Source organism: Geotrypetes seraphini, chromosome 5, assembly GCF_902459505.1.
Source record: "Geotrypetes seraphini chromosome 5, aGeoSer1.1, whole genome shotgun sequence".
Lineage (NCBI taxonomy): Eukaryota > Metazoa > Chordata > Amphibia > Gymnophiona > Dermophiidae > Geotrypetes > Geotrypetes seraphini.
Genome location: NC_047088.1, coordinates 150,204,847 through 150,222,767, shown reverse-complemented (window position 1 = coordinate 150,222,767; position 17,921 = coordinate 150,204,847). Strand labels below are relative to the sequence as shown.

Here is a 17,921-nt window from a genome sequence, read left to right as displayed (position 1 = left end):
TGGGCACCTCTAGTTACATACTCTGGGTGCGAGCTTATTCTGTTTAGACACTTGGGCATCCAACTGTCCTTATAGAATACTACAAAAATTACCCCAGTATAAGCAAAAAATTATTTCAAAGCTACACAACTAATGCTTAAAGTATGGAAGCTGTACAGTTATGCAGATGACATTACAATAATTATTCAATTGACTGCTTTCTCAAATGATATTCTATCTTTTATTCAATCAATACTTGAAACTATGGAATCCTGGATGAATGACTTTAGACTAAGGGCTCCTTATACAAAGGTGTGCTAGTGGTTTTAGCACACGCTAGCCGCTACCGCCTCCTTTTAAGCAGGCGGTAGTTTTTTGGCTAGTGCGCGCTAATCTTGTGCGTGCGCTAAAAACGCTAGTACATCTTTGTAAAAGGAGCCTTAAAACTCAATCCTGATAAAACAAGATTTTTTGGGGCATCTCCTTCCGATATGATGAAGGAGGACTCTCTAAATTTGAACGGTAACAATTATTCCATCTCACCGACTATAAAAATTTTAAGAGTCAACCTTGATCGCAAGTTATCTTTTGATTTTCATATTACTACTCTGATTAAAAAATCTTATTTCCTTTTATGTAAACTAAGAACGGTAAAGTCTTATTTTGATTTTGCTTCGTTTAGACTGATGGTGCAATCTCTTATCTTGAGTTCGTTGGATTATTGTAATATTCTTTATCTTTCGATCTCTAAGCAAAATATAAAAAGGATGCAGATCATTCAGAATACTGCAGTAAGGCAGATTTTTGGATTGGCATGAACAGATCATGTTCCGCAGTATTATTCTAAATTACATTGGTTGACAGATGAGGCTAGAGTGATTTTAAGTTAGGCTGCTTATGTTTTAAGGCTTTGAATGGATTACTGCCTAGTTATCTCTTTGATTCTTTCAAATTTGCTGATAGGAAACATTTATGTATAGTACGCCTCTTTGATTTTCCATCAGTAAAGGGAAGTGTCTATAAACATTTATTTGGTATAATGCTGACTTTTCAGGCTATGGGAAAAAGAAATGGGTATTCATATATCAATTTTTACATCTTATTCAGCCTTTAGAAAAATGTTGAAAACATATCTTTTTGGTAAATATCGTAACTAATTTTGGCTCTTAGAAAATTGTTGGAAATGTATTTTCTGTTAAATTTTATAACTGATTGTGCTCTGCTACATTGTTAGTAACTCTTGACCTGTAAACCGCACAGAACCACAAAGTCGCTGCGGTATATAAGAACCAATGTAATGTAATTTAATTATTTAAATTTTAAATTTTTATACGGGGTCCTCAGTATGAGGTAGTAAGCTTCAAAGAGCAGATTGCAAGACATCTACTTGGCTGCTTATAGCCAAAGACAGAAACCCACTGGGTTCCAGCCACATACCATCAGAGGCACCCCACTGTGTGCTAATATAGTGCCATTAAAAGTGCATTAAGTGATTAAATAAACTAAACGCTACAAAGCAAAGCAACATAAAATTAGGTACATTAGGTAGATTGTGAGCCTGCCGGGACAGACAGGGAAAAATGCTTGAGTACCTGAATAAATTCATGTAAACCGTTCTGAACTCCCCTGGGAGAACGGTATAGAAAAATTGAATAAATAAAAAAAAAATAAAAATAAAAGAGTTTTTCTACCCCCAATCTGTTAGCCAACAGGAAAAAAAGACAACCGGCGAAGTGAGTATGTTCAGCAAGCAGAGAATAATGATTACTTAGCTGAAGGCAGTGGAAAAGCTGCCCGATTGATCTATCAGCTGTATCTTCTGTTCTAAATGCAGGCACCGCGTTCCACAGGCTGTAGAAAAATAGTAATGTCCATGCAAGTGTCCAACCAAGCCCAGTTTCAAGGCTGAAAAGCCCCTTCCTCAGGGACTACAGCTCCAAGCTGAAGCCACAAACGCCGTTGATCCGAAGGCTGCAAGAAGGGCAGCTAGAACCCAGTGGGTTTCTGCCTTTGGCTATAAGCAACTGAGTAGATATCTTGCAATCTGCTCCTTGAAGGTTACTATCTCACACTGAGGACCCCGTATAAAAATTAAAAGTTTAAATAATTAAATATTCATTTTTTTGTACATTTGAGTTTTCACTGCTCCCATACTGTGTCCCTTTTAAGTACTAGTTTTGAAGCTTATTGAATACTAGCCTAAACCCAGTATTGGTGCATCTATGAGGGGCCACTGAAAAGCTCTCAGCCCAACCAAGAAGAGAATGATGTGGAGCCATGAAACGTACAAGTTATTCCACACTTTTCTTGACACTTTTCGTTTCAATTATATGAAATGAAAAGTGTGGAATAACTTGTACGTTTCATGGCTCCACATCATTCTCTTCTTGGTTGGGCGGAATTTTTCAGTGGCACCTATTTGTACCTGCTGTAAAATTGACCTAAATGAGGGCACCCAAATGTAGCAAGTACACAAGCAACTTACAGTATTCTGGAAGTTGCTTGCCTAAATGTCAGCCCCATCTAAGGTCACGTGAACATCCCTTTTATAAATATACACTATACCATTTGAGTGCATATTTGTCGAATGCCAGTTTAGGTGCTCTACTGGCATTTTCATGGATAACTATCCATTTAGGGGAAAATTCTGTATAGGACGCTAGTTTCTGCAACCACCTAAAAAGCGCCTGAGAACCAGCATCCTATACAGAATCGCGTCTGCCCTAAAGGGCAGACACTCAATCCCGCCTAACTTATCCCATGGTCATACCCCCTTTTAGGTTTCATGCTATAGTCTGGGCACATCTTATTATAGATAGCGCATAGCAAAATGTGTGCCCAATTCCAAACTGATGCTGATTAGTGCCAATTGGCGCTTTAGCTAATTTAACTGAACACGCATCTTGGATCAATGCCCAATTATTGGCACCCAATTTTGGTTGCCATATATATATAGAATTCAGGGTTATTAATAGCTTTCAAAGGTCAGAATCTTCTTCCTCAGATCAGGACAACATGAATAAGAGACCATATGGAAATGTACTATAATGACCAGAATGCTACAGGAAGACTACATTCTTTCTGTGTACCCATTGATATGCTGCCAATTTCTAATTAAGTGATTTACTCTTAAGTGGGAAGATATTATGTTTTCATGAAATAATTCAACAAAAGCCCTCCCAGAAGAGATGATATCGAACTGTTTTATGATTCCAAACTTTTATGATTCCGAACTGATTTTTGCTTCTGGGAGTATTGCCAAACCCCTTGTTCTATCTGGGACTGTTGCTGATTCAGAGGTGATACCTGTTGTTGGCATTTTATGATCCAGGATTGTTTTTTGCTTCTGAGAGTATTGCCGGATCCCTTGTTCCATCTGTGACCATTGTTTCTAGAAGTGTCGATTTCCATCTGGCACTCATGGAGACAACTAGGTGACATCATTGAGGATCTCGGGTTCTGCTTGAAAAAGTCACTACTGCAGCAGCAAGCAACTGCATAGCCTTAGGGCATGGTCAAAGAAACATGTCCTAAGTGGAATGCTGGGCCCCTTGGGAACCCATTGGAGCCACGAGGATCAACAAGGAGTATGAATATTGTTTTTTGAAGTTTGAATTCTAAGGTAATTTTTTTTTCTCTTCTATAATTGGGAAAAGGAAGGTTAAAACTAAAAGTTCTACTCCTGTATTATCCAGCCCGATGGACCGTCATTTGACTGTTCCTAATTTGAATTCTCCACAAACTGCAAGAGCTGATTCTATGTCAGGGGCATCTCTCAGTCCTTTAGATTGAACTCCTCCATCCCTTCAGTTTTATCCAGTGATTTAGGTTCCGAAAAAGGTCCTAATGTTTCTCCAGACAACTTGGAACCTCAGACATCTTCAAAAATCTCCTTTAAGAAAATGACTAAAAATTTTCTTCTTATGAGCACACATAAGCCTTACAGTTGGGATTTATAAAGAGATTTGAAGTGATTCTCTGTTCCTGGTGAGTTTTGGAGTGAATTTATATCATATTACCCCCAGAAATATATACTCCGCTATACCCCTTGTTTATTTTGTAATAAAGTTTTTTCTTGGCAGGAAGATATGCCTTTAGTACAAGGTCCAGTGGAGATTCTACAGGAAATTTCCTTGAAAGATTTATGGTTAATTAATAGTAGAATAGAAAGTTTGTTGAAATCAGTCATCAATCAAAACTCAGGGCCTCTTCTATCAAACTGCGCTAGCAGTTGTTAGCGCAGAGAGCCACGCTGAATGGCCCGCGCTGATCCTGATGCTCATTGAGTTCCTATGAGCATCGGGAGCATCACGGCTCCCCACGCTAAAAACTGCTGTTGCAGTTTGATAGAAGAGGGCCTCAGTATTTTCACAGGAAGTTGTTGAGAAATTGGATAAAGTGGACTCTAACTTAAAGATAAGCATTTGTCTTCAATTGAAACACAGGTTTCTGCCTTGCAAGCTATTTCTACTTCAGCTGTTAAGATTCATATAATTTGCATTATAAACTTGAGATGTTGGAAAACCCTGCATGGTCAAAAAACCTGCGTTTTGTTAACTTTCCTCTGACCCATTTACTTTCATCTGAAATCTTATTAAGAAAATATTTTAAGAAAATTCTAGGGTTACAAAATGCTGGCATTTTATCCATTCTGAATTGTTACTATATTCCTAGAAAAAAGGAAGCTTTCTTCTCAGCAAAGGGTGGACCAGTTGGTAACAGCAGAGTTTTATTTAACAGGATTTTTGGAAAATTGTCAAGATTTAATACATACTAGGTCCACCCTTTTCGTGATATATTCTAATGAAAGTGATAAATCTTTGATTATGAATACTTATTTTAAAAATAAGGATGCTAAATTTTGGGGTCCTTTTATCAAGCTGCGGTAGGGGTTTAGCACGCGTAATACCGTGCATTAAACCACCTGCCATGCTAGCCGCTAATGCCTGCATTGAGCAGGCGTTAGTTTTTTAGCCGGCCGCGGGGGTTAGCGCGTGATGAAATGTCCGACGCGCTAATCCCGCTAGTGCGGCTTGATAAAAGGACCCCTTTGTGGAGCTAAAGTATTGATTTTTCCAGATGTGGCTAAAGCTACACAGTCGAGACGGAAGGCATTTCTAGTGTCAAAATCTAGAGTTGTAACTTTGGGAGCCACATATTTTTTGATGTTTCCTTGTAAATGTTTATTGAAATTTCAGGATAAGAACTTTGTTCTAATTCTTCAAAAAAACAATTTCTTAACTTACATGAAAGTCAAAAATGATGACTGATTTGAAAAGGAGTCTTTAGTAATTATGCCAAATATATGTTGGATTTCTGAACTGCTTAATTTTAAATCTTATAAAATGTTAGATTTATTGATCCAAATCTCTTAATGTATTTCTTAGAGTTATGGTATCACTTTCTCTTGATGTGGGCTTGAAGGAATGATTGTATTATTACTTAATAATTTTTGTATTATATGTTCTGGTTTTCCTTATCTTGCATCCTATATTGATTTAATTTGATAAAATGAAATAAAAATAATAAAAAAAAAACTTCACAGGAGCACCTGAATTTTCACTGTGCTTACCTTCAGTCCAGAGTACTCCGAATCACTGCATACTCCAGAAGGATTATGTTAGACCTTGTTCTAATGCACCTGGGACCTTTCCTGTTCTTTACTTCCAACTTCCAATTTTATGAATTCCAGTGTAGAAATATGAGTCTCTAAGATTCATTGTCAGTCATGAAAAACTCCTTAGTAAACCCACTAGACTACTGGAATTAATTAGCTGTTTTCATGGTAGCAGAATAAATTATAGTATATATATGAATTCAGAATCAGGGAAAACTCACTTATGGGAAATATTTGAGGATCCAATTTAAATGTGGCCACCAGTGTTTCAAAACATGTGGCACTGATTTAACTATTTTCTGAAATTTCATCTTTAAACTTTTTCTAATGAATTTAATGTTTCTGAAAGATGCCAAGCTAGCTACAATAAAAACCTCATTTCTCCCTATATAACAAAATACAATTTTTACAAGAAGTCTACGTGGGCTTGTGCCACTGGGGCTTGCACACATCTGTGAAGCTGCAAGCTATGCCATCGGTAGTTTCACTACCAACAGGGCCTCCAAAGGTGGAGTTTTCAGCGGAGATGTCAAACTAACGATGTACCACCCATCTGGGCAGCAGCAGATAGGTAGTGTTGGAGGCGAAATATTGTGTTTGATGTGACAACGGCGACAACAAATTTATATTGCACAGAAGAAAGACCCAGCAATCTACTTCTGCATTCTGCCAAGAAAACTTGATGATATCATCAAGTCGCTAGGACTCGAACATAAATCGATGGCACCTAACAACTACTTCTCTAGTTTTGGCATAGGTTACAATATTGGACTGAATTCTATATATTGTATCTAAAAAAATTGGCACTGAAAAAATCCACCTAAGTATTATTTTATAAACTGCACCTATGTTTCTATATTCAAGTGGGCCTGGGATAGGCACGTGGGATCTCTCGGAGAGAGAAAGAGAGAATGGTTATTGCGGATGGGCAGACTGGATGGGCCATTTGGCCTTTGTCTGCCCTCAGGTTTCTATGTTTCTATATTCAAGTGGGCTTGGGATAGGCACGTGGGATCTCTGGGAGAGAGAAGGAGAGAATGGTTACTGCGGATGGACAGACTGGATGGGCCATTTGGCCTTTATCTGCCATCAGGTTTCTGTGTTTCTATATTTGAGAGGGCCTGGGATAGGCACGTGAGATCTCTCGGAGAGAGAAAGAGAGAATGGTCACTGTGGATGGGCAGACTGGATGGGCCATTTGGCCTTTATCTGCCATCAGATTTCTATGTTTCTAAAATTAGGTATGGTTTATAGAATAGTGTTTACACCTGGGAGCCATTCCTAATTTTAGGCATGGCAATTTGCACCAACAGAAACGTAGTGCAAAACCTTGCATCTAAAGTTAGGCGCAGATGCCCCTTTTTCTATAATTATGTACTTAACTTTGAGGAATGCCTCTGAGTCTCTCTCATGGTCCTCACATTTCTGTGCCCCCTTTTAGGTGCTGCATGTGTTCCATGCCTAAATTTACGTGCATAAATTTAAATGAAAACTAACACTAATAACACAGGTCAACACATCATTTTCATCAGAGTTAATGTTGGATGGGTTTTGTAGTTTTTCACTGGAATGTCACATTTTTTTAATGAGGTTCATTATATATAATTATAAAAGTTAATTGGGCGATACCGGTATATCATGCATTTATAGGATAAACGTATATGAAGGGTTAACAACAGTTGTCTGTTTTTTTATGCTACAGACGGTGATTAATATCAGTCTTTATCATGCCAAGATATTGTACTAATCATCCAGATAGTTTCTGTTAAGTCTGTGGACTCAGGCAGGGAGAAATATATATGCCTAGTTCAGAGTTATTCAGAAGAGGTCTTCAGATGGAAGAGACTTCCCTGAACTCAGGGAGCCCAGTAAGATAGATGTTTTCCCTAGCTAATGGCCGAGTGAAGCCCTAGGAAAGATTGAGAGAGAGAGAGAGAGAGAGAGAGAGAGAGAGAGAGAGAGAGACTTCCAACTGTCCCTAGCTGTGGCCAAAGAAAGAGCCAAGGGAAGCAGAGTGACCCTATTGAGTGAAGGAGAGACTGTTAAGGGAAAAAAGTGTTCTTACATGGCTAAGATAAGCCATTGAATTATTGAGTTATGGACTGTGTTAACTTGTTTGTGAGGCAAACCTGAATAATAAAAACTCTTGTTCAGTTACAAAGTGTGTCCTGGCTGTATGTATGTGGATAAGCTTCCTGGAAATCCTACCCAGCCTGTTAAAAGTCCAAATAAAAAACACATTTCTGTAGCTCATCTTATGCTTTTATCTAACATGAAATTTTAGCTGATGTTTGAAAAGAATCATAGGTAGGCCTGACAAGGTTAGTGTCACATATTAAGCCTCACCTAGTATAGAAGTTAGCTGCTTTTGAGTTTGGTTAGACACATTTGGCAAGAAAACTTGAATTTTGTGAAAGATGGTGCACTTGTATTGCTCCATTAAAAGTTCAAAAGCCTACTCCATGCTACATGAGGTACAAAGTTCCAGAACGATACCCAAATATCATGAAAGGATGATCCATATGAAGAACCTATATTATGTTCTCTCACTCCATCTAAAGCAGGTTGATCATTTAGGACCTCCACTAGGCCAGCGATGGAGGAGTAGGAACCAGCTATTAAGAGCATAAGAATAGCCTTACTGGATTAGATCAATGGTCCATCTAGCCCAGCATCCCATCTTCATAGAGGCCAATCCAAATCACAAGTACCTAGCAAAAAACACAAATAGTAGCAACTTCCATGCCACAGATCCAGGGTTAAGCAGTGGTTTCTCCCATGTCTGTCTCAACAGCAGTTCATGGACTTTTCCTCCAGGAACTTGTCCAAACCTTTTATAAAACCAGCTATATTAACTACTCTTATCACATTCGCTAGCAGCGCATTCCAGAGCTTAACTATTCTCCGAGTGTAAAAATATTTCCTCCTATTGGTTTTAAAAGTATTACTATGTAACTTCGAGTGTCCCCTAGCTAGTTTTTAAAAATCTTGATGCAGTAAAAAATTGATCCACTTGTATCTGTTCTACACCACTCAGGATTTTATAAATCTCAATCATATCTCCACTCAGCCATCTCTTTTCTAAACTGAAGAGCCCTAACCTCTTTAGTTTTTCCTCATACAAAAGTAGTTCCATCCACTTTATCATTTTGGGCGCTGAAAAGGTTCAGGTCCCAATACAAACACACACTCTGTCGTCTCTGGTACAGATGCATCGGGGGGGGGGGGGGCACCTCTTTAGAAAGAAAAGAACACACATGCAGACTATTGCATGTCCAAAGAGCTTTCCCACTTTATTCAGTACAACACCACATATTTATAGTCCCCCCCCTTTGTACATGCGCAGTCACAAGCTAATTATGGGTGTATCTTCTGAGGAAAGCTAAGTTTCGTTTCACAGGAAAGCAGGGAGGGGGGAGGGAAATTCCACAGCCAATACAAATAGTCATAGTTACAGATAACAAAAAGAGAAAATGTTTTGTGCTTTCTTGTCTAGCAAAATAAGCTTACAAAGAATATACCCCTACCCCTACAATCCCCCCTTACGTCAGGAAGATGACATCATAAGCGAACAGCAGTAGCGTGGAGGAAAGGTACTCCGCTAAGGTGTCGGAGGTCATATATATATAGAAAACATTGGAAAAGAAATATAAATAATTTCTGCACATATCATGCAAACCACATATCACACACATTTGGTCAGGGCTCCATTCACACACAACACGGTATAGTGCAGGCATACGAGACATATAACTTGCTATATTCAACAATGTGAAACTTCATAATGCCACAAGCCAGGCGGAGAGGTCTGGTATGAATGAGAACCACGAGGCTCAAGGCGGGAACACTCAGAGAGAACAAAGAACGGACAGAGACAAAAAGTCACTGACACAAAATGGAGGCCTGAATAGAAATATGTTACGCATGACCTGATTCCCGCTATGGTCTGGCTGAGGAGCAAAGTACATACAGAGAATATGATGATGCGTGTCCTTAAGATGAATCTGTAGTGTGGTTTTCTGGTCTTGGCTGCATCCATATTCAGATTTATATGCACCAACTTTTCGTACGTTTCTATTGGGTGTGGCCTTAACTAATACATATGCTTGTATCTAACTAGAGTTACCCAGAACCATACAGAAAGCAGGCGATATAGAGAACAAACTCCACAAAATTACTGCACCATCATGTCCTACATACTATCCGTGCCATTACGCCCCCTACAGCCCACGAGTGCCAGTACTGTTCAATCCCGTCGTGAAAATCACGTAAGTTCACACACGTGATAGACAAAGGGTGCTCGTGGTCTTACCTCTGGCTCTCAGGGGAGGGGGTCACGTTGGGTACAGCTCGGCTTATGGATCAGTGAGTTATCATGCAAGTATATTCTCTTAAAGCCAATTAGAGAGGACGAAGTGCACAAAAGCCAGAAAAATATACTACCTAGGCCTGCAAAGGCAGGTGCCTAGAAGATCTGTCCCAAAGCATACTTGAATTCTCAAGTGAGAATACAAGCAAATCCCATCTACTATCCTAAAGGAAACCCAGCTTCCAGTAATTTATGTATGTTGCTGGCTAAGCCAAACCATACAGAAAACTTACCATTCAAATGGGCAGGTATAAATGTAAAGCAAATATGCTAAGAGAAAGATAGAACCTTACATATATGAAACATATCTAAACCCCTAAATTTCCCGAAATGAAGAGAACCTCAGTATTACCAGCTTAGAATCGGTCCCTATGCTCGGGCATAGTAACCTAGAAGTAATGCAGTAAGATGTAAAATAATGCAGAGTGCTAAGAAACCCAAATATATGACTAATATGTAAAATTAACCCATGTGCAGATGATGCACTCAGTGAGTACATACAAGATATAATTTTTCTTTTTCTGTGTGTGGTGCAAGAACTCATTTCTCAAATTTGGATTAAAATCATTAAAAGAACTAGTGATGTCAGTAATTAAGCCCAATAAGAGATGCTGTCACACTGTGTGACAAGCTTAGAACCTGTCACAGTACATAGAATACAGCAATATGAAGTAAAATTTAAAATACAGGATAAACAAAAAATATTTTGCTGAGAACAATGCATGAGGACAATGATAAAGAAAATACAGTTGCTAACAAGATGACATAATGAGCCTAGGGGAATATGCAAATGCATAAGTAAAGTTCAGAAGCATAATTCAAATGAAGTAAGTTACAGTAAAGTTATTTGAAATAAAGTCCGTTGTTTTGTTCCAAAATCTTATGAGTCCAGAAAGTCTTTGCAAATATTTTAGCAACTTGTAAGGTCAGAGTCTCTGAATGAATTTAAATAAACTGCATAAGAACTTTAGAGTTCGTGCTAAAACATTTTGAAGGTAATCTTGTCTGTTAGTGAAGCTTATCTTCTCTGTAACTACAGAACTGCTACCACATGGGGGAAAGTGGATAGCTTCTTTCTTTCTTCGTCCAAGGGAGTAGAAAACATACTGTCTGTAGAGAGAACCTGAGTAATGTGAACTGCCACTGCTGAAAAAGAAGCACAGAATTAATACTATTCTCTGTGCTCTTCGCTAGTGGTGGAATGTGGTACTGCTCCTTTCCCTTAGAGGGCGGGCGACGTCAGCACTGTAAGATAAGCACATACTCATTAAGAAGAGAGAACAAAGAGAAAAGAAATTCCTGCAAAGGAGAGCCACAGCCTTTGAGCTGAACTGTGGAAAACAACAGCAGTGGAAAAAGACTCACTACAGGACACAAGTAAACTTTCTGCTAGCACAAAATAATTATTCTCAATCCATAATCTGTATCAGGTTCCTATCCTGAAGCACTGACTTGCAAACATGTAAACTAAAATTCGGCTCACGACTCCACCCACAAGCCATGCAGGGGAACAAAACATTTTTTGTTGGGTTTTTTTTCAACACATACCTCGGCTCCAAGTAACACCTTCTATAAGCATGCTGGATAAACCTGCAGGCACTCTTTCACAACTGCCAGAACACGTAACTGGCTCAGCTCTCTTTAAATCATTCACTTCCTATAACAAATCCACTTCACTCAAGAGCAAGCTCTAGTTCCTTATTGCTTGACAAAAGTATTATAAAATCACCTTCCTCATTCTCTCTGTCATCTGTCTGAAAACACCGTCTCTCTTTTCCTAGAAAACTGATTTTAAATATTTAAACATATTTTTAAGCAGATACCTGTATTAAAAAGTCTGAGAGCAAAAAGTCAAATTTCATCACATAATAATAAACTTTTATTCATATTAACTGGAGTAGCAATTCAACAAATAACATGTAACTGGAAAAATTATGGCAGATTAAATTATAACTTTAGGTGGAATTCGGTATGCCATATATATATATAAAATGGAGCGCACAATAGCAACACAGAAAGGTTACTTTGGTAAATTTCAGAAGATTTGGAGGCCATTAGCAGATTTTTGTAATGATTAATAACATTTTCCCATAATAAGATATTTGTTAAATAGAGATGTGGGTGGGTATTATTTTATTTATCTCACAATATGTATGAATTAATTAATAAATTTTAAAGGATTAAGTTAGATTTTCTGAAATAGGTAGGGAGGGATTGGGAGGGGGGGATTTATTTTATTTATATTGGTCATACATATTAAATGAATTACATATTATTTAGAACATTATAAAATATGTATATAAATATGATATGTTGTACTTAAAGTGGTCATGAAGGTAAATCAAGTGTGTATTTATAAGATCATATAAATTTTTCTGATACACTTGTTGTAATATGAAAAAATGAATAAAGAAATTATTTTTAAAAAATAATTCTTTGTAGCCCTGAGACAAAGAAAAATCCATGCTGCTCCATTCCCCCCTCCCTCCTGGAGAAAAATTATGTGGAGAAAAATGAGGGCGGCCAAAAGCCCGCCTTCTGGAAAAGGAGGAAGGGGTGAAAGCTCTCACTGCTGCCCAGAGGCACAGCATGGGGAACTTTTTTCAAGTGAACAAAAAAAAAAGCCAGATTGCATTTTGGTTTTTTTTCACAGACAGAAATCAGTAACGTAATTCAGACACGCTTCTCTGTTCAACAGAGAGCAGATACCAAAGCTGCAGTTTTTGGGTTTTTTTTTTCCAAGGCTCATCTTTCTTAGGAAGGGGAGGATCCTTAGTGCCTGTCTGATCCAGAACAAAGCACAAATCTCGCTTACCTTACCTTATAAGCAAGACACAGTAAGATACAATGTAAGATAAAGCTTATACTCTAAGCGTTAGAAAAAAAGCGCATGCACAAAGCTTTTACCCCACAGATGACAGAGCAGGCAGGCGTTTCTATTAATAATTTTTGTTCTTCCCAAAAGAACGTGTGGCCACTCAAAAGTACTGCAGGAGTTCCCTAAACTCTGTGAGGCTTTCCAAAAGCCTTAATTAAGTAACAGGAGTTGCCAAAACTCTGTGAGAGGCTTGCCAAAAGCCTCAATAATCAAATAAGGGCTTGGAAGAGGGCAGAGACCCCAGTGAGCACTGGAAAACAGATACTCACTGAAGTCCCGGCACTAATCTCCAATCCCAGACGAGCCCCCAGCTGAAAAGGTTCAGGTCCCAATACTGCCTCACACACATACTCTGTTATCTCTGATACAGATGCATCGTGGGGGAGGGGGCATCTCTTTAGAAAGAAAAGAACACACATGCAGACTATTTGCATGTCCAAAGAGATGTCCCACTTTATTCAGTATAACTCCACATATTTATAGTCCTCCCCTTTGTACATGCGAAGTCACAAGCTAATTATGGGTGTATCTTCTGAGGAAAGCTAAGTTTCGTTTCACAGGAAAGCAGGGAGGGGGGAGGGAAATTTCACAGCCAGTACAAATAGTCATAGTTACAGATAACAAAAAGAGAAAATGTTTTGTGCTTTTTTGTCTAGCAAAATAAGCTTACAAAGAATATACCCCTACCCCTACAGGCGCTCTTCTTTGAACCTTTTCTAGTGCGACTATATCTTTTTTTTAGATAAGGAGACTAGAACTGAATACAATACTCAAGGTGAAGTCGCACCATTGAGCGATACAGAGGCATTATAACATTCTTAGTCTTGTTTACCATCCCTTTTCTAATAATTCCTAGCATCTTGTTTGCTTTCTTATTTGCCATTGAATTGGTAGAAACCTACATTTCAGAATTTAAAAAGAAGGCCTGCCTACAAACTCGAAAATCCAAGGAATATTCTGGTCACCATATTTTAATGTGGATTCTTCAAAATCATTTTTAAAATTTTTTAGCTTTAATTTTCTAAACCATGAGATCAAGGGATTTCGCTGAATTTTAAGGGGATTGAATGTGATATACTGCCTTTCTGTGATTACAATCAAAACAGTTTACAATACTTATTATGTACTTGGGTGGGGCAGTGGAGGGTTAAATGACTTGTCCAGAGCCATAAGGAGCAGCAGTGTGAGAATCCCAGTTCCCCTGGGTCCCAGGTTACTTCACCACATACACCGATGACTGCTGAATTGCAGGTATATGTGGTCAGAATAAGGTTCATTTCATCTAGTCTGAGTTACAGTGATTGTGGTACTGCACTGTGTTAAGAGAGTATTTCCAGATATGGGTGCCTATTTTTAGGCACCAAGAATACACGTATTTGGAGCCTATTTTGTCACACGTTACTTGTGTCTTTTCTTATTTCTCTGTTGACAGGAAATAGCCCTGCTGAAAGGCCTGGACAGAAACGCTACCATTGTCTGTATGGAGGAAACAGAACTGCTTGTGGTGGATAGAGAAGACTTTTTTGCTAATAAGTTAGATGTGGAGCTTGAAAAAGAATGCCTATATCGTTACAACTTCTTAAAGTAAATTTTTTTCCAAACCATAATAATGTTTCTATGTAGAAGCCATATCAGGTACAGAGCATATCATAGTGCAGGCCAAAGTAGCATTTCAACATAGCCCAGACAGCTTTATATAATAGGAGATAAAATATGTTTTATTTTATAATTACATGGCTAGAAATTATTTTCTGAAAAGAGTAGGGCTGAATAAGAGACTTCCAATAGTGCACCCTTAATAGAATAATATTTAGCACAGATCCCATGCCTAACTTTTGAACGTTGTATTTATGCCTGCTACAAACAGTGCACTTCAGGCAAATTCTGTAAATTCACATACAACTTTATGGATATCTCTGACATGGCTTTGGCTATGCCTCTTTTCAGAGAAATTAAACACTGTGATTTATAGACTAGCATGCAGTGAGAAATATGTGCAAATTTTTAAGACTGCCAATTAACTTCAATAATTGGTTGTCAATACCCAATTATTGATGTTTCTGAGCTTATTAGTCATTTTATATGTGTGTGCATCTCGGATGTATGCATAAAGTTGGGCATGATATATAGAATCTGGGAATACAGTTCAAGGGTGAAGAACTTTGTGCATGAAAGAGGAGCAGGACTTGGGTGTGATAGTATGTAATGATCTAAAGGTGGCCAAACAGGTTGACGGTGAAAGCTAGAAGGATGCTAGATTGCATAGAGAGAGGTATGGCTAGTAGGAAAAAGGAGGTATTGATGCCCCTGTATAAGATTCTGGTGAGACCTCATTTAGAATATAGTGTACAATTCTGGAAACCGCACTTTCAAAAAAATATATACAGGATGGAGTCAGGAAGGCTACTAAAATAGCTGGTGGTCTTCATCATAAGGTGTATGGGAACAGACTTAAAGATTCAATATATATACTTTGGAGGAAAGGCAGGAGAGGGGAGATATAGAGATGTTTAAATACCTAGGTGGCGCATGAGGTGAGTCTCTATCAGTTGAAAGGAAGCTCTGGATGAAATTAAGAGGCGATAGGCTCAGGAGTAACCCAAGGAAATACTTTTTTACAGAAAGGGTGGTAGATGTGAGGAATAATCTCAGTAGATGTGGTGGAAGCAAAGACTGTGTCTGAATTCAAGAAAGCATGTGAGATCTCTTAGAGCAGTGTCTTGCAAACTATTTCCAGCCGTAGCACACTAAACAGGTGGCTCAAGGGCACCTGGAAGTGCGCAGTGACTTGATGACTTCACGTGCACGCGTGAGGTCATCATGTTGACGTCTGTGCATGTGCGAAGACCCTGCAGATGGGGCCTGCAGCTGGCAGTGGGGGACGAGGTGTCAAGAGGAGAGACATGGGGAGGAGGAGAGGCAGCGGCTGTCTAAAGGACCTGCCTCTCTCCGCGAGAGGCACATCCTGTAGGCAGTCAGCCAGTGCTGGCAGTTCTCCTCCTTGCCAGCATCTCGTGGCACACTTCGAATCTTGCTACAGCACACAATTTGCGATTCATTGTCTTAGGAAGCGGAGCAGATAGTGGATGCTGTGGATGGATAGACTAGATGAGCCATTTGGCCTTTACTTGCCATCATGTTCCTATGTAGCTACTTGTATAAGTGGTAAGTGCTATTCTATAACTTGTGTACACAATTCACTTAGCATAAGGTTACCATATTTTGAGCGGTAAAACCCTGGACACATGGCCCTGCCTTCTTCCACTTCCAGTACTACCCTGGTCTGCGCCAGCCTTGCTCCATTCCACCTCCAGCCCTGCACTATTCTGTCCCTGGCTCTGCCTCTACAAAGCCTCCTCTCGTCTTCCCCGACGAGCTTCGACCGTATCTGGAGGGCCTGTAGCATGCGTGAATGTATGCGACAGCATCCACACATGCTCAGAGGCCCTCCAGATGTGGCCGGAGCTCGTCAGAGCTTTCCAAAACTCGGACAAATTGCCAGATTTTGAAAAGTCCCGGACAGTCCTCTAAAAAGAGGACATATCTGGGTTTTCCCGGACATCTGGTAACCCTAACTTAACATATAAGTGTGATGGGTTGTACACATGGGCAGGCCATGGGTAGGTCTCCCAGTTATGCATGTAACTGTGCTAAAATGATGCATTTAAGCACCAACAGTTAATGCCTGCAATAGATATGGCATCATTGTTTGTGCTTACATTGAAGCACACGAGTGCCAACTTAAGCTAGTATTCTGTAAATGGAATCTGGGTACCCAAATGCCTTTATAGAATTAATGCTAATCACGCAGTATCAATGCACCCAAATTATGACACACATTTATAGAACTGCCTCTTTATATTTAGGTAAGCTTATATGTATTCAACCAATATGCATATATAGTAAGTTTACTAGCTATTTGAAAAGACATTGCCAGGGGCATGCACACCATTAGTAGATTACCTTCTTTATTAGCAAGTTCTTCTTAATATCTAACCCAAATATTTAACCTAAATCTCCTTCTTTGGGGATTGTCATACTGTGCATTTCCTTTCTTAACATCCTCTTTATTACATTCAGTATGCATTCGAATACAACCATTATGCCATTGCTCTGCCTGCTTTTCTTTTGCTGTTTTCTGTGAGCTCAAAACAACCAATCCTCAGGAATGTGTGAGCAACCTATTCTTTATAAAAGGAGACACTGTCTGCGATCAGCTTCATTTATAAGATTCAGAAGAGGTCTAAAGCACTAGGAGGCTAATTCAATATAACAGGGTTCCATTGCTGGCACTTGTTTTAAGCTTATTCTGCTATATAAAGACAAAAGTACTTTTATTTATAGAATACTAACGCAAATGGCCAAAAATGTTTGTACATAATGGTGCAATCACTTAAACCAGTCCTCTCACTGGTTTAAATGCTTGTACAGTAGACTCTCAGTTAACTGGCACCCATGGTGATTGATAGATGCTGGATAAATTTACTTTCCGGTTGCTTGAGAGTTACTATTAAAAATAGGCCTAACTAACACTATACCCCATATTATGCCGTACCATAAACCGTTTCAGACAAACTACCGGACATATGAAAGGCAAAGTGTGAGCATACTCGGATGTGGCGTGCCAAGTTTACACTTAAATTTCTATCAGAAATGAAATAAAAATGAAAATAAAATCAAAGTATTAAAGTATTTCTTAATTTTTTTTTTCTGGTTGCTTGAGAGTTCTGGTTAATTGAGTTACGATTAACAGAGTCTACTGTACCTAGATGTTAGTAGGTATGCATGTAAGTGATAGATTTCTATCATTTATGTTTGTACTTCTGTACTCTGCCCACACCCCACCCAAACTCTGCCTAAATGCATGCCCACTGGTAAAGTAATATGTACCATAATGGTGTATACTTTTCTGCTAGGCAGTATTTTGTACAAGGTTATTTACATACATAAAGAATCACTTACAAGTATAAATGACTAAATGCACCGTAAAAAATTAGTAGATGCACAACAGACCTGAAAATGATATTTTTGAATATACCCTAAAGCAGTGATTCCCAACCCTGTCCTGGAGGAACACC

General features: G+C 38.8%; 1 protein-coding gene across 1 annotated transcript in view; it reads left to right on the top strand.

The window, feature by feature from the left end:
- Positions 1–17,921, top strand: part of CNBD2 (cyclic nucleotide binding domain containing 2) — a 162,966-nt gene that overhangs the window by 48,949 nt on the left and 96,096 nt on the right. Inside the window, exon 4 of the mRNA XM_033944929.1 lies at positions 14,276–14,427. Coding sequence (XP_033800820.1) covers positions 14,276–14,427 — 152 coding nt within the window. The remainder of the gene's footprint in view (positions 1–14,275; positions 14,428–17,921) is intronic.